Raw genomic sequence first — 23467 nt, forward strand, 5'->3', positions numbered from 1 at the left:
CTGTGGCCAACAGCACCCTGTCTACACTCTGGTGCCACCTGCGAGTTCTAATTGACCCAACGCTCCTGCCTGATCGCACACTATGGACACTTTGGCTCCTAAAACTGCCAGAGAACATCCAAACAGCGAAGCTAGCTCATGAAGAGGCACTGCTGGAGGTTAAACTTTGACTGCGTGATAGAATGCATGCACTATCACAACACTGCATTCTAATCAGCAACCAACATCAGTATACTGCAGATGACACCCAGTACACCTGCATCAAAACTGATTTTTCATGATCCAGGCCGAGCTGCCCCAACATTCTGTGCAGCCGTAGAGTGCTCGACAACAGCCAGACCGACCAGAACCGGACCGTACTCCCCACCTCTATCACCCCGAGTGCCTTTCACAGCTCCGGTGGACAACTGTCACCTATTATGACAGCCGAAGTTGTCACCTTCCCAGCTTGCCACTGCCCAAACTCTGTGTGTAAACAAAAGTGCATCAACCAAGTGCATGACCTGGTTGCATACCCAAGACCCAACAATGCTGCTGCTGGTTTCACACCAGGTTTGGGGAGGATGCACAGCAGTGCAGATAACCCTGTGCCTTCCCAAACTACTACGATGACCCTCTGTAGATGCACCAGGCTGCTGTTCGTTAACAAGCTGCCTCTCCACACCACAAGTAAACAGCACCAATGCAGTGTTTCAGAGGGCTGATGGCCCCTGACTGTCCCTCCCTGACAGGTGCCTGTGCACGTATTTCCTCGTCGATACCAGGGCCAATGTGAGCACCCTACCACCTGTTCCAGTGCCTGCTACGCTGTTGTCATTGCCACTGCAACTGCGTGCAGCCAGTGACACTGTAATTGCAGTTGCTGGAACTGCACACACCACGCTCGCCCTCAGCACAGATATGCAAATACCTTGGACATTGCTGTTGGCAGAGACAGTTGAACCGGTCTTGGCAGCTAACTTCCTATGGCACTGCCAACTACTCCCTGATATAAATTGTGCCCTCGTATTACAATGGGATATCCTGCAGTGTGGTCAGCGATACGTGACCAACGGCACTGCAATGCCCTGGGTCACACTGCCATCGCTCCACACACCACTCGACCTGAAGTTACAAAGTGAAGCGGTTTTCAACCAGCAATGCTTAAAGTTAGCTGAGTGCTCATCATTACATCATGACAATGAGGTCATGTACCTCACTGATGACCAACTACAGAGACGAATCGTGAATGCCACTGCATCACGACATGCAGCTCAACAGCACCTCGACAACCTTCGTCATCTCGACACTGATTACTACCGTGGCGCTGCTACTATGGACACTTCTCAGGTCAATGAAGCATCGTAACTCCCCCTTGAGTGCACTTCCGGGACAATGCCATGTCACGCTAACAGCAACGGCAAATAACATCATGTCCCGCTCACTGGACTTGCTCCGTGCTCCCCCATTAGACCACATACAATCTGTGCCATGCAGGACGGTACAGTCCACCATGTTAAACAACACCAGGTCCCCCTGTCCATTGCCACTTCCCATCGTTTAGCTCCCCACAAACTTAAAGCGAATAAAGCTGCGGTGGAAAAACTTTTGTGAGCTGGCATAGTCAGGCCGTCAGACAGTGCTTGGGCTCCCCAATTATACTAGTTCCTAAAAAGAATGGCACTTGCTGCCTGTGCAGCGGCTACTGCTATCTGAACGCCCTTACAATCATTAACAGCTTGCACATTGAAAACTTGCACAATTTTTCCCATGTCTTGGCATCTTCGATTGCAAAACAGCATACCTGCAAATTCCAATGGCAGATGAAGATGTATCAAAAACTTTGATAATTGTGCCATTCGGTCTCTTTGAGTTCCTCTATCTGTTGTACAGAGTAAAAAACATGGCACAGACATGGCAAAGCTTCATTGACAGCTCACTGTTCAACTTGCCTTTTTGTTATGCCTACCTAGGTGATGTCAAAATCTTTTCGCAAAATCAGCAAGACCACAACAACCAGTTGCATATCGTCCTACTCCTGAGAAAACTGACCAGAAAGACCTCTTCCCACGTCCAAACAACTACAAAGAGCTGCATAGGTTTTTGGGGGTCACAAATTTCTACAGGAGCCAATTGCCACACACCACTGATACTTTGCTACCACTCACTCAAGTGAAGCACAACAAGAGTACATCTAGTAAATAACACCTTGATTGGGCACCACAAATGCGGCGGCCTTCAACAAAATAAAAGGGCACCTGTTACACAGCATGACCCTTGCCCACCCATTGCCTGAAGCACATCTAATTTATCGCGTCCGATGCTAGCGACCGTGTGATCGGGGCTATTTTACAGCAATAGATTGGTGGAATCCCATGTTCTCATGCAATGATACCTGCTCTACAACCATCATTTACAGAACCATACTGAGTGTTGTTGAAGTCAGTGAACCAGCTTAAACCGGCATGGTCTTTAACGGACATCCCATGCCCTGCCCCACCACCTCACATGCACCTGTTTTAATTTCCAAGTGCATGTGAATCTCCACGATTTTCTGCCTGACGACGTATCCGTCACATTATGTGATACCGACCTCATTATTACAGCTACCTACACAGACAGGTGGTCGGCCGCAAGCACTGTCACACAAAGTTTCATTCACACCACTCCTGTCTTGCCAGAAGCTAACATTGCAGATTCACTTCTTGTTTTTCAGCAGATGGTACACTCACCACCGCCACCCCGCTCCCCCTGCGGGTAAGCATAGGTCCGAGGTACTCCTACCTGTCATAAGAGGTGACTAAAAGGAGTCTCACACTTTTTGGCCCTATGAGTTCAGGTCCCATCCCATGGTTTGACATGCCACTTCCAAAATTCTACAAAAGTGCGGGCCATATGGGAAAGGATGCCTTACGTGGTGCATGAGTTATCATAATGCCCTTAGATTCGATCTCCTAAATCTCTGGTCGTGGCTTTGCATCTCCACCTGCGATTCAACTATTTTGCCAAGGACGCTTTCTTCCATTGTCTCCTGTCTTCTTTCGTCCCCATGACAATACTGGATTTCTCTGTGCCCATTATCCAGCATAGTAACAGTAGCCAGTCCGTTGTGGTGGGGCCATCATGTACCCATTTGGTGCTAGCCTCCTGACAACACAGGGATCCCACTGCTGATGCCTGAGCTGTAAACTCCCCACGTATGTCAAGGAGCAGATGCCTGTCTTCCTGGGGCATCAGGACTCCCGGCAACAGCCATCAAGCCAGTTGACCTTTGCTGTGGCTGGATGGTGCCCGAGGGGAGAGCCCCTGATCGGAGTGGGTGGTATCAGGGCAGATGACCTGCAATGAAGTGGACTAAGTCATCTTTTACTGGTGACTGTGTGGCACCAGCAGTCTCTAAGAAGGCAAGATCAAATAAAATGCCGACAGGTATGACCCTAAATCGTTTCCCTCCCTCACTACACCGTGGGAGGAATGTAGGGCTACAGAACAGAGAGTCTCAGTTTTTAGTCTGTAGCAGAACTGGTGGGGACTCCTTTCTACCTACAAAGCCTTAATTTTTCATTGAACACCTTGAGGGTAAGTTTGGAGAAGTGACAGTGCTGTCCAAGATGCAAAACTGCGGAGTCTCGATTCAGGCAGTATCCTCAGCTCAATCCCGAGTGTTACTTGCATGTGACAAGCTGAGTGATATTCCTGTTTCCTTCACTCCTGAGTGATATTCCTGTTTCCTTCACTCCCTATAAAAGCCTCAACATGGTGCAGGGGATCATTTTCCATCCTGATCTCCTTTTGCAGTCTGATGACGAGCTCCGCGCCAATTTAGAACGGCGGGGTGTTCATTTCGTACAGTACGTTTACAGGGGACCCAAAGTCAATAGCGTTGCTACTGGTGCCTTCATCTTGTGTGGTTCATTGCCTGAAAAGGTCAACATGATGGTTTACTGCTGTGACATTAAATCATACATCCCTCCCCCTATGTGGTGCTTTAAGTGCTGAAAATTTGGGCACACGTCTTCCCACTGCACTTCCAGCACCACATGTCAAGACTGCGGACGTCCACTGCTCCCAGATACTCCGTGTGCACCACCTCCCACTTGCATCAACTGTGGCGAGTACCATTCCCCCTGCTCGCCAGACTGCCCAGTACTCCAAAAGGGGTGGAAAATCGTGGAGTACAAGACCCTGGACCGGTTGACTTACACAGAGGCTAAACATAAATTTGAAAGATTACCCCCCATTCGATTGACATCGTCATATGCTGCAGCTATATCACCATCGCCATTCCGAGTGCCAGTGGTTCCTCAATCTGTGCCACGAACAGTGGGCCCTCAGGGTCACCAGAATACATCCGCCCCCTTGGTGGTAGGGGCCAAATCTTCCTCCATTCTTCCCAAAGCTACTACTTTGGGAGCAAGGCCCCCCCAAACACAGGGGACATTGATCCCCTCCCCCCAGCTGGAGAAGCAACAGCCTCCTGCGGCTCCTCTCATGCAGAAGGTGTCCCTCGGGGCCCTCACTCCCGAGGTCTCCACTAATGTTGTGGCAGACATTTGCCAGTGGCTCAAGGAGCCAAAAGCTGCTGGACGAAGAGCTTCACAGTCTTCCTCCATTCCTCACACCCCTCTTGGACCTGTGGCTGTTAGGAAAAGGACAATGCAGGAAATAACTGTCTGCAATGTATATCTTTCCCCAGATGGTGCAGTACCCCTGAACACATTGGCTGCACTGATTGATCAACTCCCGAAATCTTTCCTACTTTTGGGAGATTTTAAAGCTCGTAACCGCTTAGGGGGGTGGCACTGTGCTTACTGGCCGAGGCAGAGATTCCAAAAATTTACTGTCACAACTTGACCTCTGCCTCTTAAATGCAGGTGCTTCCACACATTTCAGTGTGGCACATGACATATTCGGCCATTGATCTGTTGGTTTTCAGTCCTGGCCTTCTCCCATCTATCTATTGGAGAGCACACAATGACCTGTGTGGTAGTGACCACTTCCCCATCTTCCTGTCACTGCCCTAGCGTCAGGCCCATGGACGCGTGCGCAGATGGGCTATTAACAAGGCAGACTGGGAAGCCCTCACCTCTGCTGTCACCATTGAATCTCCCCCACATGGTAACATCGATGTGGTGGTTGAGCAGGTAACTACATTGATCGTTTCTACAGTGGAAAACACGATCCCTCATTCTTTAGGGTGCCCCTGGTGAAAGACAATCCCTTGGTAATTGCTAGAAGTCACTGAGGCAATTAAGGAGCATCGGCGAGCTCTACAGTGGCATAAGCAGTACCCTTCGCTGGAGCTCCTCACAGCCTTTACACGGCTTTGTGCCCGTATTCAGCGGCTTATCAAACAACGGAAACAGGAGTGTTGGGAGAGATAACGTCTCAACTGTTGGGTGCCATATGTCACCTTCCCAAGTCTGGGCAAAGATCAAACTCGTTTTTGGGTACCAGACCCCAACAGGTGTTTCTGGTGTTAACATAAATGGCATGTTATCTACAGACACACATGCGATTGCCAAGCACTGTGCTCATGCCTCTGCGTCGGAGAATTACTCCCCCCTCCTCCATCCTATAACACCCTACAACACCCCGTTTACAGAGTGGGAGCTCCTCAGTGCCTTTGCACATTGCCCCGACACAGCTCCTGGGCCAGATCGGATCCACAGTCAGATGATTCAACATCTCTTGTCTGACTACAAGCGACATCTCCTCGTGATCTTCAACCAGATCTGGTGCGATGGTGTCTTTCCATCACACTGGCAGGAGAGCACCATCATAACAGTGCTCAAACCCAGCAAAAACCTGTTTGATGTGGATAACTATCGGCCCATCAGCCTCACCAATGCTCTTTGTAAGCTGCTGGAACATATGGTGTGTCCTGGAATCACGTGGCCTACTGGCTCCATGGTTTCTGCCTGGGTCGCTCTACCACTCATAATCTTGTGTCCCTCGAGACTGCCATCCAAAGAGCCTTTTCCAGACACCAACACCTTATTGCCATCTTTCTTGCTTTTCAAAAAGCGTATGTCGCCACCTGGTGACATCATATCCTTGCCACATTATATAAGTGGGGTCTCGGCGGCCCGCTCCTGATTTTCATCCAGAATTTCCTGGCGCTTCGTACTTTCCATGTCCAAGTTGGTGCCTCCCTTAGTTCCCCCAAAACCGAGGAGAATGGGGTCCCGCAGGGCTCTGTATTGAGTGTATCTCTATTTTTAGTGGCCATTAACAGTCTAGCAGCAGCTGTAGGGCCGTCCGTACAGAGAGGGCTCTGTATACAGACAACTTCTGCATTTCGTACTGCTCCACCAGTACTGGTGTTGCTGAGTGGCACCTACTACAGCCATCTTCAAGGCGCAGTCATGGGCCCTAGCCCATGGCTTACAGTTTTCGGCCACATGGTTGTGTGTTATGCACTTCTGTCGGCGTCATGCCATACATGCAGAACCAGAACTTTACCTTACTGACAATCCCCTCACTGTAGTGGAGACACATCAATTTTTAGGACTAGTTTTCGATGCCCGCTTGACTTGGCTTCCTCACCTTCGTCAGCTTAAGCGGAAGTGCTGGCAGCACCTCAATGCACTCTGTTGCCTGAGCAACACCAGCTGGGGTGCAGATCACTCTACGCTGCTGCAGCTCTACAGAGCTCTTGTTCAATCCGCCTTGATTACGGAGGTCTGGTTTATGGATCAGCGGCACCCTCACGGTTGTGTTTACTCAACCCAGTCCACCACTGTGGTGTTCAACTATCAATGGGAGCTTTTGGGATGAGTCTGGTGACCAGCATCCTGGCAGAGGCTGGAGACCCTCCATTGCGTGTCAGGCATGCACAACTGCTCGCCAGTTACACTGCACACGTTCGTAGTTCTCCTGCACATCCGAATTACCATCTCCTTTTCCCACCCATGGCAGTTCATCTCCCACACCAGCGGCCCAGATCAGGTGTTACAATTGCAGTTTGCATCCAATCCCTTCTGTCTGAACTGGAGTCCTTGCCTTTACCACCAGTTCTCAAGGTCCATACATGTACACCTCCATGGTCTACACCTGCCGCGCAGCTGTTTGCTGTCACTTCCCCTCGATTCTTGACATATACCGAGGCCATGAATTGGTTTACACCGATAGCTCGATGGCTGATGTTCACGTCGGCTTCACGTACGTCCATGGAGGACATATTGAACAGCATTCCTTGCCCGATGGCTGCAGTGTTTTCAGAGCTGGTGGCTATATCTTGTGCACTTGAGCACATCCGTTCATGCCCTAGGGAGTCATTTCTTCCATGTACTGACTCCTCGAGCAGCCTACAAACTATTGACCAGTGCTACCCTCGTCATCCTTTGGTAGTGACCATCCGGGAGTCCATCTATGCCCTGGAATGGTCCGGTCGGTCAGTGGTGTTTTTGTGGACCCCAGGACTTGTCAGAATCCCAGGAAACGAACTTGCTGACAGGCTGGCCAAACAGGCTACACAGAAACCGCTTGTGGAGATCGGCTTTCCAATAACTGACTTGCGTTCATTTTCATGCCACCAGGTTTTTCGGCTTTGGGAGACTGAATGGCATAGTCTCAGTATGCACAACAAACTGCATGCCATTAAGGAGACTATGAATGTGTGGCAGTCCTCCATGCAGGCCTCTCGCAGGGGCTCTATGGTTCTCTGCCGGCTCCACATTAGCCATGCTTGGGCGACCCACAGCTACCTCCTGCACTGTGAAGATCCGCCTCAGTGTCTATGCAACGCCCGGTTGACAGTGGCCCATATTCTGGTGCACTGTCCCACTTTGACTGCCCTGCGATGAAATCTTCAGTTGCTGGACTCTTTGCCACTAATTTTATATGACTATGCCTCATCAGCTGATTTAGTTGTACGTGTTACTCGTGATGGTAAGTTTTATCATTTGATCAAAGTTTCAGAATCCCAGGAAATGAACTTGCTGACAGGCTGGCCAAACAGGCTACACAGAAACCGCTTGTGGAGATTGGCTTTCCAATAACTGACTTGCGTTCATTTTCACGCCACCAGGTTTTTCGGCTTTGGGAGACTGAATGGCATAGTCTCAATATGCACAACAAACTGCATGCCATTAAGGAGACTACGAATGTGTGGCAGTCCTCCATGCAGGCCTCTCGCAGGGGCTCTATGGTTCTCTGCCGGCTCCACATTAGCCATGCTTGGGCGACCCACAGCTACCTCCTGCACTGTGAAGATCCGCCTCAGTGTCTATGCAACGCCCGGTTGACAGTGGCCCATATTCTGGTGCACTGTCCCACTTTGACTGCCCTGCAATGAAATCTTCAGTTGCTGGACTCTTTGCCACTAATTTTATATGACTATGCCTCATCAGCTGATTTAGTTGTACGTGTTACTCGTGATGGTAAGTTTTATCATTTGATCAAAGTTTCAGTGCATGTCCTTTGGCCTTCTGTGTCCTCCACCCAAATGCTGTTAGGGCAGAGCTTTTTAATGTGTTGCAGAGTGGCTGGCTTCTCGTTTTTATTCTCATGGTCAGCCAGCTATGGTAATCTGTTTTGTTGTTTTAATCTCTTCTACCTGTTTCTTGTGTTTCTGTGGTTTTCTTCTCCCCTTTTGTCCACTTAAGTGTTTGTTGCCCTTCCGTCATTCTTGTGGTTTTCCTTTCTCTCCGTTTTGTGTTGTCAGTCTCGCTTGTTTTATTCTTACTCTTGTGACATTGTTTTATTCAGAACAATGGACTGATGACCTAGCAGTTTGGTGGGGACCCCTCTTTTAAACCAATCAACCACCCTGGCGTACATAACTGCCTGCCCCACACCTCCTGTGGATGCAACAATGCAAGGGAATCCTGCCAACATGTCTCCCTTTTCAAACAATACTGCAAAGCCAGCAATGATTAATGATGCCACCAAGACTACTTCCTTATCTGCTAATGCTGCCAGCAGCAACCCGTTAGTCGCGCCACTGACCTCACAGTTTGGACATGTCCTGCGCCCCACAATGCACCCTGCTGAGTGCTGACTACGACGTGTCTTCCACCACATCCACCATCCACCATCACACAGCCATCTACATTACTTCAGATGGATGGCACCCCACCTGCCTCTCCTCACGTGCTCCACACTACAGGGCTGGGGCAAGGGCGGGAGATGGGAGAGGAGGGGGGGGGGGGGGGGAAGGGAGGTAGAGTGGTGGTGTAATATCTATGACCCTGTAAATGAGAATTGCTGTTCTGCAATGCATTAAGAGTTAGTATACTCTATACACTCATAATGCTTACACATAACATGTATATGTGCTTACTAATAAATAGTGTAGGAATTCTATCTCTTTGCTGTGTCACTATTCTGCTATCACATTGCCAGTACCCCATTTCCCACACCATTTTATTGTGATGCTGGGATACACAGAATTATAAAACAACCAGCTGTCAGAATAGAATCCTCACCCTTCATTCAACAGTCAAGTTAACAATCAAAACCATCAAATACAAAGTGCTTTATCCCAATGTATCCTTCTTGACTAACTGATGTCAGGTGGTACGAAATAACACCCTGTATCAACATTATATTGAATCATTGCTGATGTTTGTTTTATGGGCATGAGGCTCTGGTAAAAAAGAAAGAAAAATACAAATATTGGCTGTGAAAGCCTGCATTCTATGATTATGTTGAATATTGGACTTAACTGTTTCAGAAGAACATGAACATCATATTGCAAGTAAAAAGCAGAAATCAGAACCTCTCAGTTTATATGGTTACAGAAGTAAAGAAGGGAAGGCTGAAAGATGGGTGGAACAAATCTAAGGGCTGTACAAATGAAACAAACTTGAAGACAGTGTTACAGAAATGGAAGAGGAGTTAGATGAAGATGGATTAGAAGGTGATGAAGACAATTAGGTGAAGATATGATACTGGGAAAAGAGCATTGAAAGACCTAGTCCAAACAAGACATTCTCTCACAATTTTTGAGGCCTTTGGGAGAACCATTCATGACAAAATTATTCCATATGGTAAGAAAGATGTATGAGGCAGGCAAAAAATCCTTAGACTTCAAGAAGAGGGCAATCATTCCAATTCCAAGAAAGGTAGGTACTGACAGGCATGAACCATCAGTTTAATAAGTCATGGTTGCAAAATACTAACATTGATTATTTATGGAAGAAAAGTAAGACATAAAAGCCTACCTTTGAAAAGGAGTTTTGGTTCTGGACAAATGTATGAACACGTGACACAATATTGACCCTATAACTTATCTTAAAAAGCAAGTTTAATAAAGCCAAACTTAAAATTATAGCATTTGTAGATACAGAGAAAGCTTTTATGTTGACTAGAACATGTTCTTTCAAACTCTGAAGGAAGTGAAAGATTATCCATAACTTTTACTAAAATCACTCTGTATATGTAGTTAAACATATGAAAATAATGTTGCAGACACCTGTAACCAAGTGAAATCTATAGTAAATGAAGTGAGCCAAGGAAAATGAGAATAAGAAACACAAGCCTTAGATGACATACGAAATGTTACAACTGAATGATCACATATCTTTCAAAAGTAAAGGCCTGGTAATTACAGATAATTGCAGAAAGTAATCTGGAAGGAAATATATAATGCAAAAGAACATCATCTTCAAAGGCATATAGTGAAATAGAACTACTGAATGTAGCATGACTCATTCCACATGTGCTAGAAAGTAAGGCAAGCAGGAGGGATTAGCAACAGCAGAGGAAGAGGGCTCCTCTTCAATGAAGATTGCATCTTCTCTTGTACTGAAGAGAAACTAGGTGAGTGGAATATATTGAAAGTCACTTCAGTGAGAAAGGAAGTGTTGATCATGGTGTCTGGGACAGTGATAGTATAGATATTGCAAGAACAGAAGTAGAGCATGCCATAACAATACCAAAGAGTGGAAAGACTCCAGATACTGACAAAATGCACATTAAGTACTAAAGCTGTTCAAAAACAAGTCTCTTTCCTTGCTGGTTGGTTTGTTAACTATAGAAGTGGAATCCTACCACATGACTGGCTCAGAACAATCGGTCTCTAAATACATTCTCCCAGTTGAATTTCATGGGCCTATTCCGATTCCCATGTCACTCTCGTTGATGTTGACCTAATCCTCACTGAGGGTCACCTGCACACTTCTGTTCACATTAAACTTAACTAACTAACAATAGTACTTTCATGTTGACAGTTGTGATACTTTCCATGTGAAACAGCCTCCCATACAGCCCAGACATTTGAGGCAAACATATTTGCTCAGCTGCAGACTTTTCATGGCAATACTCCAGCACTTTCACCTCAGCCTTCACTGGACGTAATTACTCCACCAGCCGAGTTCAAAAGCAGATTTCTCTGGTGATCACATCCAATCCTGCTACTGCTGATCCCTCCAAAGAACAACTTAGGAGTACACCTCTTGTCATTCAGTAGTACACTAGTCTTGAATGTATTAATCAGCTACTTTGAAAAGGTTATGAAATCCCAAAATCATTCCATGAAATTAGGTTCATTCTGTGCAGCATTTTCCCCACCACAACTAGACCTGCTCCTTATGCACCCATTTCCCTACCCTATGGCTCTTACCTATGTGATCGTCATCACTGTAAGACTTGCCTTAATCACCCTCCTACCACCATTTATACTGGTCTTGTAACTGGCAAAACATATGCAGTAAAACCCTGTTTTTGCATTCCCGCATTTATGTCTTCCCACTGTTTACGTTCATTTTTGTCAGTCCCATCAGAAGTCCTATTCTCTCAATATAATGCTTTTCCATCATTAACAATTCTGTCTTACAACATTTCCCCCATTTTAAATTTTGTTTGATGTTATCACGATCTTTAACATTAATTTTTATACAGATCTCTACAAAAAGTGCATCCTATTCCTGCTTAAAGTCAGCATTGAAACACAGCAGGAAATGCAGACTGTGTGCAAAATTAATGACCATGTAATGTAGCGTTAGCACAGCAAACAAGGTGTTCATTGTCACTTGTTGGGTCATGGCAGCGTATATTGTAGGTTCTCAGGGTTTGGAATAGTGGGAAAGTATGCTGAGTCACTGTCTTAGTGACGATCATTATCTGATGATAGTGACTCCAGTAGCAACCTTCCTTCTGCTTATTGCATTGTATTACAACAGCTTTAATTTAATTTGACAGTCATTTAAAACAAATAAACACCACCTTTGAAGACTGTCATCTTTTTAATGGGCTTTCAGAAATCATTGTTACTTCTGCATGAAATGCGCTAATATCTACTAGGTGTGCAGTCTTGGTTAGGTACAACCCGATGCCAGACATAAACATTCCTCCTCAAGATGCTCCAGAGCATGATGACAATTTCTGCCTTTTTTCTCATCCAGGGTGTCCCTGAGCCAAGTGACCTACTTGTCAGCAACAAGATGTAGATGTATGCCTACTGTTCACTGTTTATCAAGATATTAGTGTTTTAACCATTATTGTGTTACAAATTTCATTTACAGTAATTTTATAATGATTATCAATAATAAGTCTCACATTAGAACATGAATATCTTTTTAATGTGATTTCATGAAAGACGTTTATTTACACCATTGGACAGGATCAGAATGAAGAGGGAAACCCGCTTGTTTGTATGTGTCAGCACTCAGCCACTGCTGTTGTGATTATCACACACAAACATGCATTTCCTTCTTTGTTCCAACCTTGTCCTATGGTGTAAATAAAACACGGAAACAAAAGTCAAACAATGGAAAATCCAGGATGTTGAGAAGGAAAGTTGTTACTCACCGTATAGCATTGATGCTGAGTCGCAGATAGGCATGACAAAAAGACACTTACAATTATAGCTTTCAGCCATTAAGGCCTTCGTCAACAATAAAAACACATACGCAAACACTCACGCACATGACTGCAGTCTCAGGCAACGGAAACAAAAGTCTTTTTTGAAACTACATTAAACAGATATTTGTGCTCTAATGTCATATTTACTATTGATAATTATTATAAAATTATAGTAAAGAAAACTTGTAATACAACATTGGTTAAAACACCAAAGTTGGCAGTCTTTGTGAACAGTAGGCATGAAATCATGGCTTGCTGTGTTTCCTACGCTTTCCTGTATTTTACACTTTCTTGCATTTTACACTTTCTTGGGTTGGTTTGTTAAAATGTGTAAAAAGGGGGGGGGGGGGGGGTTACTGTACTCTCAAAGGAAAAATCACCTGTGAAATGACACATGTCATGTACTAGCTGTTATTTAACATTGTTGAGCCTTTTGCATCATTGGTATGACTATCTCCAAGTTATGAGTTTCAGTGAATGGGCAGAGGGTGTAGACTGATAAAACAGAATATCCTCTTGCAGGTCATGACCTCAGTGCCTCGTTCAACATATTCCATTTGGATCTTTCCATCTTACACTAGTTTCTCAGAAGACTGCTGTTGGGAACTGGCATTACTACATGTCCTTAGTTCTCGCCACACACCGTGCCTTAATTTATGTTAATTTCTTCAGTTTCAGAATTTCTCCTTCGTATCTATTCCTCTCTTCACTCCCTTCCGTCTATTTTCCCTGCCCCTGCCTTTACCATCTGTTATGCACTTAGCTTTCTGCTCTTATTAACTCTTGCATGATGTTTTGTCACTAATCTCTGTCTTACTTATTACCCTATCTTCAATCTTTAAGTTTCCAAGTTTTCAAATATTTTCTTGTGCAACCCCCTTCAATCAATCTTTTATTCTCATCCTGCCTGGTAAGTCTCTGCTGACCAAGGATTCTACGTGGCTTTTCCATAATTCTCCCCATTTCCTGAACCTCACCAGTCCTTTTCCTTCATCCCTCTTCTTTCCCCTTCAACCCTTTTGCCAGAAGAAGGAGCCACTGGCTCTGGAAGCTTGCACGTTTCGTTAACTTTTATGTGTTTCTCGAGTTGGTGACACACTGTTGGATCATTTTGAGCTGGAGAATGGTGTTCGTGAGAGCAGTGTTTTAAGTGTTACCCTCTTTGTCATAGCCATAAACAGCATCACATATATGGTAAGGAGTCCTGTACAGTGCTCCTTATTTGTGGACAATTTTGCTGTTTTCTTTCCTTCTCCAGTGTTGCAAAGCAACCCATCAGTTGCAGCTTACAGTGCAGTGGTTGGAGGAATAGGCTGCAAAGACAGGTTTTCAATTTTTTGTAGATAAATGTGTGCGCATGTTCATTTCAATCGTTCTCATCATATTTTTAATTTACCTTTCATATGAGGGACACCAGTCTACATTTTGAAGACTTAGCGAAGTTTCTGGGCCTCATTTTTGACTTCAAACTGTCGTGGTTACCGCACCTGAGAGACATGAAAGCTAGAACCCTGAAGGCACTAAATATCAAGTGCCTTAGGCACAGGTCTTGGGGATGTCTGCTTCAGTTTTGTAGGGCTTTTGTGCGTTTGTGGAAGGACTTTTATGTGAACACCTCAACAATGTAGCTGTCTTTACAGACTCCATTAGTTGCTCTGTTATTTTCCCAGATTGTATTCTCAAGGTCCAGTTGTCTCAACCTTACTGTTTTCATTGCAGAATTATATGCAATCTTGTGGGCGCTGGAGCACGTGAGATGTTCTTCCAGCACTAAATTTCTTGTCTGTTCTGATTCTCTGAGTGTCCTTCACTCTCTACAATGCTTGTATCCAGCAGATAAAGTTGTTCAGAATATCCAGGATGCCCTCCTCCAGTTACAATGTCTGGGGAAGGAGGTGCCTTTCTGTTGAGTACCATGGTGCATGGGTATTGCACAGAATGAAAGGGTGGATCTAGCAGCTAAGGAGGCATGTTGTGATTCTCAGTTATTTCAGTGTGCTATTCCCCTGCATGCTGTAGCCTCACTGTTAAGATCCAGAATCTTGTGTCAGTGGGAGGAAGAGTGGTTGGAAGTGATTGAAAATAAGCTCCATCTAATGAAGTCCACAATGCGGCAATAGCATACCTCCTTCTTGCTCCAGTGAGACGATCCTCCATTGTGTAGTGCTTGTGATGTACAAATCACTGCGTGGCACATTTTATTGGCTTGTGTTTTATTTTCCAGCCAGCAGATTGTAGCGGATTTGCTGCCGGATCTGCCCTCTATTTTAAGTAACATTCAAATGAATGTGGTTCAAGTTTTAAAATTTTGCAAAGTATCCAATATTTTCCCAAGACTTTAGGGAGATGGTTGTAATGTGTTAACAGGGTGACTGGCTCACCCATGTTTTTAGTATGTGGTCAGCCAGTGACATTTCCCTGTGCCTTCCTTTTAGCACCTTTCTCATTGTATTTGTGTTTTAGTCTCATCTATAGCTACTTTAACTCATTCTCCATTGTTTTAGTGCATGTGAGTTAGTGATTGTGTGGTCAATTTGAGTGAGGTGGGAGTGATAGCAGAGTATGCAGGAGTTTTATGGATTTTATCCACATTCATTTGTTTTAATGAGTGTAAGGGCACTGATAACACACACACACACACACACACACACACACACACACACACACACACGAGCACATGTGCGGGATTCCCTCGGGCGGGTTTCCCTCTTCGTTCCGATCATGTCGAACACTGTAAATAAAACACAGAAGCAAAGGTCTTTCATGAAATCACATTAAAAAGATATTCATGTTCTATGAGACTTATAATCAACAATCATTATAAAATTACTGTAAATGAAATTTGTAACATAATAATGGTTAAAACACTGAAGTCTTCATAAACAGAGAACAGCAGGCATGAATCTACAGTTTGTTGCTGACAAGTAAGTCACTTGGCTCTGGGATGCCTTGGGCGAGAAAGAGGCGGAAATTATCATCATGTTATGGAGCATGTTGAGGAGGAATGTTTGTGTCTGACATCAAGCTGTCCAACCTAAGACTGCATGCCTAGTAGGGATTAGTGTGTTTCACATGGAAGTCACAAGAATTTGTAAAAGCCCGTTGTGGAGACAGTCTTTTCAAGAGTCGTGTTTATTTGTATAAATGACTGTGAAATTAAATTAAAGTTGTTTTAATACAACACAATGAGCAGAAGGAAGTTGCTACTGGAGTAACTATCATCAGATCATGATTATCATTAAGGCAGTGACTTAGCATACTTTGTCACCCTGCAGACCAATCATGCAGGTGGCTGTGACCCAAGTGTTGTAAGACAGAGTTGTTAATGATGGAGAAGCATTCTACTGAGGGAATAAGACTTCTGTTGAGACCAACAAAAATGAATGTAAACAGTGGCAAAATGTAAAATGTGGAATGTAAAAATGGGGTTTTACTGTAGCATATATGTACCTGGAGCATTGAAAGAGTTAGCATATATATGCATCTAGAGTAGTGAAATGTTTAAAATTACTGCCAACTTTCTGGAGGATCCTTGTATGCCTTCTGTCTGTGTCTAGTATATATCACATGGTCAAATTTGACATTGTTTCTCAGAGTGTTTTCACCATGTGTAACTGAGGTGGAACTCAGGAAACAGTCCAGTATTCACCTAAGCAGATGTGGAAAACCACCTAAAAACATGATCCAGGCTGACCGACACAGCGGCCCCCAGTGATAATATGTGAGGCAGATTATTTGCTTGGCTATCTGGGCAGTTAGTCACCATTGATATCAATATATTTTGTGACACTAAGTTAGAGTTTTCTTTGGATTGACACCTCAAATATTTTCTACTAGCCTTTTAACAACATTAAAATTGGATTTTCAATCTCCTCATAATAGGCAGGTTTTAACACCCGCCTGCACCTTCAGTTCAGAAAAGTGCCGTAACTGAGATCTGATAAATTGAGACCTCGCTTCTTTTTATTTTGTGTTTGTCCTGCATCTACACAGGGTGGCATGGTTACTATCAGAAATGGTGTGGTTAATTTAAGGACTGAACAGATGCCCTTCCTGTCATCACCCCTCACGGAGGGGAATATGTGTACCCAAGTGTCTGTGTATAGTGTTAATATGTGTAAGTGTGTGAACATCTTCTGAATGTTTGCAACTCGTGTAACTGAGGCAAGGCTTTGGAAACAGCCAGGTATTCACCTAGTGAGCGTGGGAAACCACCTAAAAACTACATCCATGCTGGCCGGAACACTGGCCCTCCTCGTCAGTCCGTTGGGCTGATTCAGTCGGGGGCCAACGCACTTGCCCAAATCCCAGAAGCATTGTGTTAAGATGCACAGCAATCTGGGTGGATATAAATGACACACGGCATGCAGATAATAGAAAAATGGCCTTGCAGTGATCTGTGAAAAATTTCCATGTTTTCCCATTTTTTAATTTCTTTTCAGTCAGTGTCAAACTGTCACTGATATTCTCAACAAAGTACTTTAGGAGACAATACACAAAATCATGAAGAACATTATTGTTGCAATTGCAGGAGACCATGTTCCATTATGAGTGAAGAAACATATTTCTTCCTGCAGTACACATTCTCATAATGACTATGGAAGCAAAACTGGAGAAAATCAGGTTTATTCATGCTGCATTTACACGGAACAGAACTTCTGGAAGATGAAAACTGAACGTGTCTTTTATCTATTTTTTAAAAAAATGTGTTAACATTTGAATAGATCTTACTCTCTTGGCAAAATATGTTTTTTCATCGAATTTGTTTAAACTGAATGGCCTCTCCAGGTTAACTTTTCTGGTTCTGATTTAGTTAGCATGATGGATATTTATCTTGAGTTAAATTTAGGAGGTTAATAACTTCTTTACCTGTTAAATATTTCTTCTTTTTTCATTGTACAACAGTTATTCCATTCAGATTAACGTACATTTTTTAAAGCATGCCATAATCTGACAACCCAGTCTCATTTCATAAATGGTAAATGTTTACATTGGAGTGAATACAGATTGTTGAAAAGGCAATCTGTCAGCTAGAACCATATTTTCAGAGTAGTTGCTGGAGTGTTTAAATGACCATCTGGAAGCAATATTGAGAAATCGGTTTACGAAAACTGGGTGGGGGGTGGGGGGAGGGCATATAAACATAGTGACAGAATGATAGTGACATACTGACAATTGTACTTCCTACATATTGTCTTCAAATGGAATTCAGTATGGAGGGGTGGAGGAAGAAAGAAATTGCTATGTACCCTCCTCCATGAATCATATTGCTTGTGGTGTACACCAATACACGTATATAATTTTTATACTTTCCACTGACTATTTACTATTTTATTGGCACCTCTTATTCATCTCATATATTTCAATTTAATTCTGTCTGTTTATTTTTTATCCTCTCCGTATTGTTATTAGTTTATTTTTGATTATATTCATATCAGTTATATTGTTTTAAAAATTCTCTTTGAGTTACATATTCACTTTTTAGTTCTGTTCCATCATATTTTATTGTTATTAGGTTTATACACATTTTTACTGGTTTGTAGCATCTAAATCTTGTCTGTTACAAGCTCTTAGTATTATTGGTTTTCTGTTTGTCACAAATTCATAGTATATCTCTTTTGCGTATATTCCAAGCAGCACATCCTGTTTTTGGATATTTTTGTCTTCCCAAGTTTCGTACTATGTCACGGATTTGTTGTTAGTGTTACTGTTAACAACTCATAACCTTCAGACTTTCTCTATTCACATCAAATATAAATTTACCGACCCATCGATATATGAACACGTATAAAGGTAATTCATCCTGTGAAGCGTATAGTTTGCAATTCATATATTTGATTTTGTTTTTCACTTCAACATGTGTTCAGAAGAGCATGGGATTATTCTAACACAGATTAGCTTCAATGCAAATGACACATTTTTACCAATATAAGATGTGGAGGTACTGCACACTGCAAAATCTTGTTCTGTATTCTATACCATATTATCAAAGGCACAGGGAATGTGTCCTCTAAGCACTGATAAGTCCACAGTTCTTTGGTACAGGTTGTTGTCAGAAGGTACTGATAGTGCCAGGCTCCATGACAAAGTCTGTACTGTGCTGAATTGGCAGCTTTCATGATTAAAGGAAAGGACAGATCATAGAAGGTCTGTGTAGCCTGTTTTTAAAAAAAAAAAAAAAAAAAAAAAAAAAAAAAAAAAAAAAAAAAAAAAAAAAGCTTACAAATTTTGAACAACTTTTCATCACTGTTGTCCCGTTGGAGCATAATATCAGCAGTGTACCAAGGAAAGAATATGCAGTATCTGCAGGTTAGCTGATGTAATGGTTTCTGTTAACAATAATCAGTTTACAAAGCAAATGGGGCTGATAGAGGTACCCAGTGCCGTCATACACACAATCACACCTGCAGTTGGCCCCGTATGTAAATTCAGATATATACTTGAATATAGTTATCACCAAACTATTGTTCAACATTTATTCTGTGTCCCTGTACCCATAGATCTATATCTGGCAAGTACCACACACTGTCGCTATTTAGAGGCTTCGCGCTGCACCCACAACTGTGGCACAGCATCTGGAGGCTTAGGAGCCCTATGCCGCCACTTCCACTTACTAAATATGAATGTTGGGGTACATCATTTGACAAAATGGTGTCTTAGATCATTTTATTTTAGCAACAGTGGTTACTGCAGATTCCAGGAATGTCTCCATAAGGAAATTTATGTAAATTGAAGTTATATCACCACCTTTACAATATTCAGGGCTCCCTGTTCCAGCAGGACATTATCAAACCCCGTGTCAATTGAAATGTGCAAGTTATATTCCCTATTCAGTATGCGTCCCAGAGTTACATGCTTAGCAGACAGCACCAATTGTGAACATGCTTTGGATGTTGTCAGTTGTCAGCTGGCCCACTGTTCAGCCTTCCACTAGCCATTCTCAACAAACTGTGGAATTGGATAAAAGAAGTATAGATTTCTAATACTTTTTGAAACAGTGCTGCAATTCATTATAGTTAGTTCTGCTGGTTGCAGTGGCTTTGTTAAATGCCAACTTGTCAGTAAGTGACTGAATTCCACTGAAACTTTTCTCCTCTACACCAAGCTTATTCAAAAATATATTTTTGTAGCTAATTCAACCATTTTCATCCCCTTCTAATTTGTCATCTGCTGCATCCTCCTCCACCAGATTAAACATTGCTGTAAGCCTTCATGTATACTCCTCCAAACCATTCCATCTCCTGACATGTGTTTTCAATACATTCGTATCTTCAGAAATTCTAACATCTGTTCGTGTTGTAAATTACCTGTGTGTTTAGTTACCTTTTGTATAAATTTATTGGTATTTTCTCCATTCCTACCTGGAGTTTCCATTGCTTGATGTAATTGGCATTTTGACATCTTAAGCCATTCAACGGTTTCATCTGTTTTATAGTAACGTCCATTTGGAAATTTAGGCCATGTGCCTGTCCCCGTAATTATATGTATAGGCATATTTCTATTATTATTAGGAATTGTTTTAGGGGAGGGGGGGTAATGATTACTTTGTTGCTACAAGTGCCTCTTACGTGGTTCTCATCATGGAGGGGGGGGGGGGGGGGGGGGAGAGACTGTTGAGACAAAACAGTCATTAGCAATGTCTGAGTCGCTTCTCACACCTAAATTGCATCATGCTTATTCACATATGACAGGCTCTGCCAGAGCTGACTTGCATTCCCCCTAGCATCTTCTGGAATCAAGATGAAATTCAGAAATTGCAACCGTCAGCATTTTGGGTGGAAATTCTCGGGAGTGCTCCGCCACTATGGGAGGTGGTCTGTAAAAGCATCTGATTATCATGTTTTCCCAACTTTGATGCTTAACTTCAACCAGATTATTTCACATTTGGAATGTGTAATAAATTCGCAAGATACTGTCAGTGTAAATCCCAACCTGAATTTAGATTTCACTGCTATTCGTTTTCAATGCCAGCAAGCGTTCTGTCTCTAGTACTATGTGGGCATCCTTTAATAACTGAATTTAAGGTGACGTGATAATCCCCTGAAGAAGCAGCATTAAGCATTAAGGAAAAGTAGATAATGTAAAAAAGCAGAAAAAATGAAGATATGACAGAAAATATAAAAAACTGGTTCTTTTACAGTCCATTCAGAAATGAAGCAGAAAAGAAGATAAAATAAAATTTAATTGAATTAATTGAAAGATTGACACTCTTTTGACTGCATGTCACTCCAAAATTATTCAAAGACAACTGTTTATTAATGTAATACCTTCAATTACCTGTAGTTTATGTATATGACCTAAAAAATGAAAGTTCTCAGAGAAGGAGAGTTTAATGATTTTGAAATAATGTGTCCATTAGGAAAGGAAATTCTCAAGTTACAGATAAGCTTAAACACTGTGTCCCAAATTATGTGTACCTCCTAAGATTTCACTAACTGTTCAGTGTTCAATGTCCAATGTGAAGTATTTTGAAAAAGATGGTTGTAAACAAACAGGCAGTCATTTTGCTATATAGTTAACATTCAAATTTCTATTACCTATCAAAATATTAAAGGAACTGTGGTTGTTTTAAATGGATCAACATACATACCAGTCCACATCATCTGTTATCATAAAAAAAAACATCATAACGGGATGGAAAGTATACTGAGCTGCCAGTCTGAATCTTAACATTTCCCACTTCATTAAGCGAGTATTGTACTGGAAATGTTAGCAGTGGTTACATTATTGCAGTACTTTTTTCAAGAGCAATCTTAATGCCAGTAACATGTTTGTCCCATTTTAAATACTCACTTGTAAAAACTTATGTTTCTGTGTCTTGAATCCCATTTGAAAAATTAGAACTGCCCGTCTTGCATGAAAACCTTGTATACATTGAATACTTGGAATAAGATTTGTGTTTACTAGCTCTAAAGAGGTCAACTGCAAGTTGTTAGTTGTAAGTATGATTGTTTGTTATAACTATCAAACAATTGCCTGCAAGGCATATGTTGCTCATATTACTCTACTGCAGCAAACATGTTTCCACTACGTGACTCATTGCATGTTGGTCAGTGGTACTTTGTTTATACAGTCTTGGGATTAAGTCTAGATTCGGAGTGGAGTTTGGTGATAGGGAGCGTAACAGAAGTTATTCGTTGCCAACTAAAGCAGCATAATTTCAAGTTACAAGATATATTGTGACATGTGTTCAGTCACTGACAAGAAATGCTGTAGCTGAACTGATATTGGAAAAAATCTGTAATGGTAGACAGTGGCAGCATTCAGAAAGAGGTACAAGCTACTGAAAGTTGTTTGCAAGTACATTTGCTGAACACTTTGACTTTGTAATTAAGGAAGGAAACATCTATCTTTTGTGTTTGGTAAAATATATTGGTATTGTTTGCCTTTTTAATGTCACTGTTTACCAATGGTTCATTGTTTGTGATTTTTTAAACTGAGTGTGAACTTCCACATCAAGACAAACATTTTGTAGGTGTTATTATTCCAGTGAAGTAACTATCTTTGAGAGAGAGAAATCAGTAAATAGTGACCTACTTTCATCCATTATTCGCCGGACGGAGTGGCCATGCGGTTCTAGGCGCTACAGTCTGGAACCGAGCGACCGCTATGGTCGCAGGTTCGAATCCTGCCTCGGGCATGGATGTGTGTGATGTCCTTAGGTTAGTTAGGTTTAATTAGTTCTAAGTTCTAGGCGACTGATGACCTCAGAAGTTAAGTCGCATAGTGTTCAGAGCCATTTGAGCCATCCATTGGTGTTGTGTGGAATAATATTATACAGTACCTCATCCTCATCTTTAATAAAGAAAGTCTTCCTGGCTCAAAAACATATTTTAAGAGTAATATGTGTTGCTCACCCATGATCATCTTTTAGACATCATGCAGAGAACTGGAAAACACTATGCTGCTTGATATTTTAGTCTGGTATATAAGCTTGTTTTCACTTTTTTGCCTCCATCAGTACATGTCCTGGCATTGTAAATGGACATATGTCAACTTGTAGACATATAGTTATTCCCTCAAGAAGTTTGTTGCAAATAATCCACTATAGTTCAAAGAAAACAGTGGTGTACATAATTACAATACCAGAAGGAAAATTGACATTCATTACTCCACATTAGCTTTGTCTTCAGCACAAAAAGGGGTTCACAGTGCTGCAACAAAAAATTTTGACAGCATGTTCAGTGATATAAAATATATGAGACAGCAAAGCAAATTATGAAAACAAGCTGAAAAAGTTTCTCTTTGACAACTCCTATTCCGTAGGAGAATTTCTATTATTGTAATGTGTAATAGGTGGTGAGTAGGAATTACTAACTTACCCCTGTATATTTAATTAAAAAAAAAGCCAAATTTATTATTGTTCAGCATGTAGCCATATTTAGAAATTAAAAATTTGCATTGTGATCATATGAAATGACTCATTCCAATTTATCATGCAGATGGTCCATTTAACATGAAAGTAACTAATTAATTTCTCACTCTATTATACTTTGAGTGATTTTGTGTGTTCCCAATTTGTGCAAGTAAGTGGATGGAGCCCATCCAGTTTCCTACATATTTACCTTATTTTGTACTGTTTGTGCCATAGTTTTCAAGACTTTAATTTTGTGCAAGTGTCAGACATAATTTAAAAGATGGCTGCCATGATGAAGCATTTGTGAGAGGGTTAGGCTGG

General features: G+C 42.4%; 1 protein-coding gene across 5 annotated transcripts in view; it reads left to right on the forward strand.

Moving 5' to 3' along the window:
- The window catches only part of LOC124612325 (biogenesis of lysosome-related organelles complex 1 subunit 4), a 69730-nt gene that overhangs the window by 27738 nt on the left and 18525 nt on the right, over positions 1–23467 (forward strand). Inside the window, exon 4 of one of the 5 annotated variants that reach the window (XR_006979528.1) lies at positions 9659–10049. The exons of 2 other annotated variants lie outside the window; for them this stretch is intronic. Coding sequence is in view for 2 of the 3 variants with exons in the window: in XM_047140458.1 (XP_046996414.1) it covers positions 15700–15702 (3 nt within the window). In the remaining variant the exon portion in view is untranslated. Of the gene's footprint in view, positions 1–432; positions 435–9658; positions 10050–15699; positions 15703–23467 lie in introns of all 5 variants that reach the window. 2 more of the 5 variants (XM_047140461.1, XM_047140458.1) reach the window with 2 other exon arrangements.

The sequence above is a fragment of the Schistocerca americana genome, chromosome 4 (genome assembly GCF_021461395.2).
Source record: "Schistocerca americana isolate TAMUIC-IGC-003095 chromosome 4, iqSchAmer2.1, whole genome shotgun sequence".
In the NCBI taxonomy this organism is placed as follows: domain Eukaryota; kingdom Metazoa; phylum Arthropoda; class Insecta; order Orthoptera; family Acrididae; genus Schistocerca; species Schistocerca americana.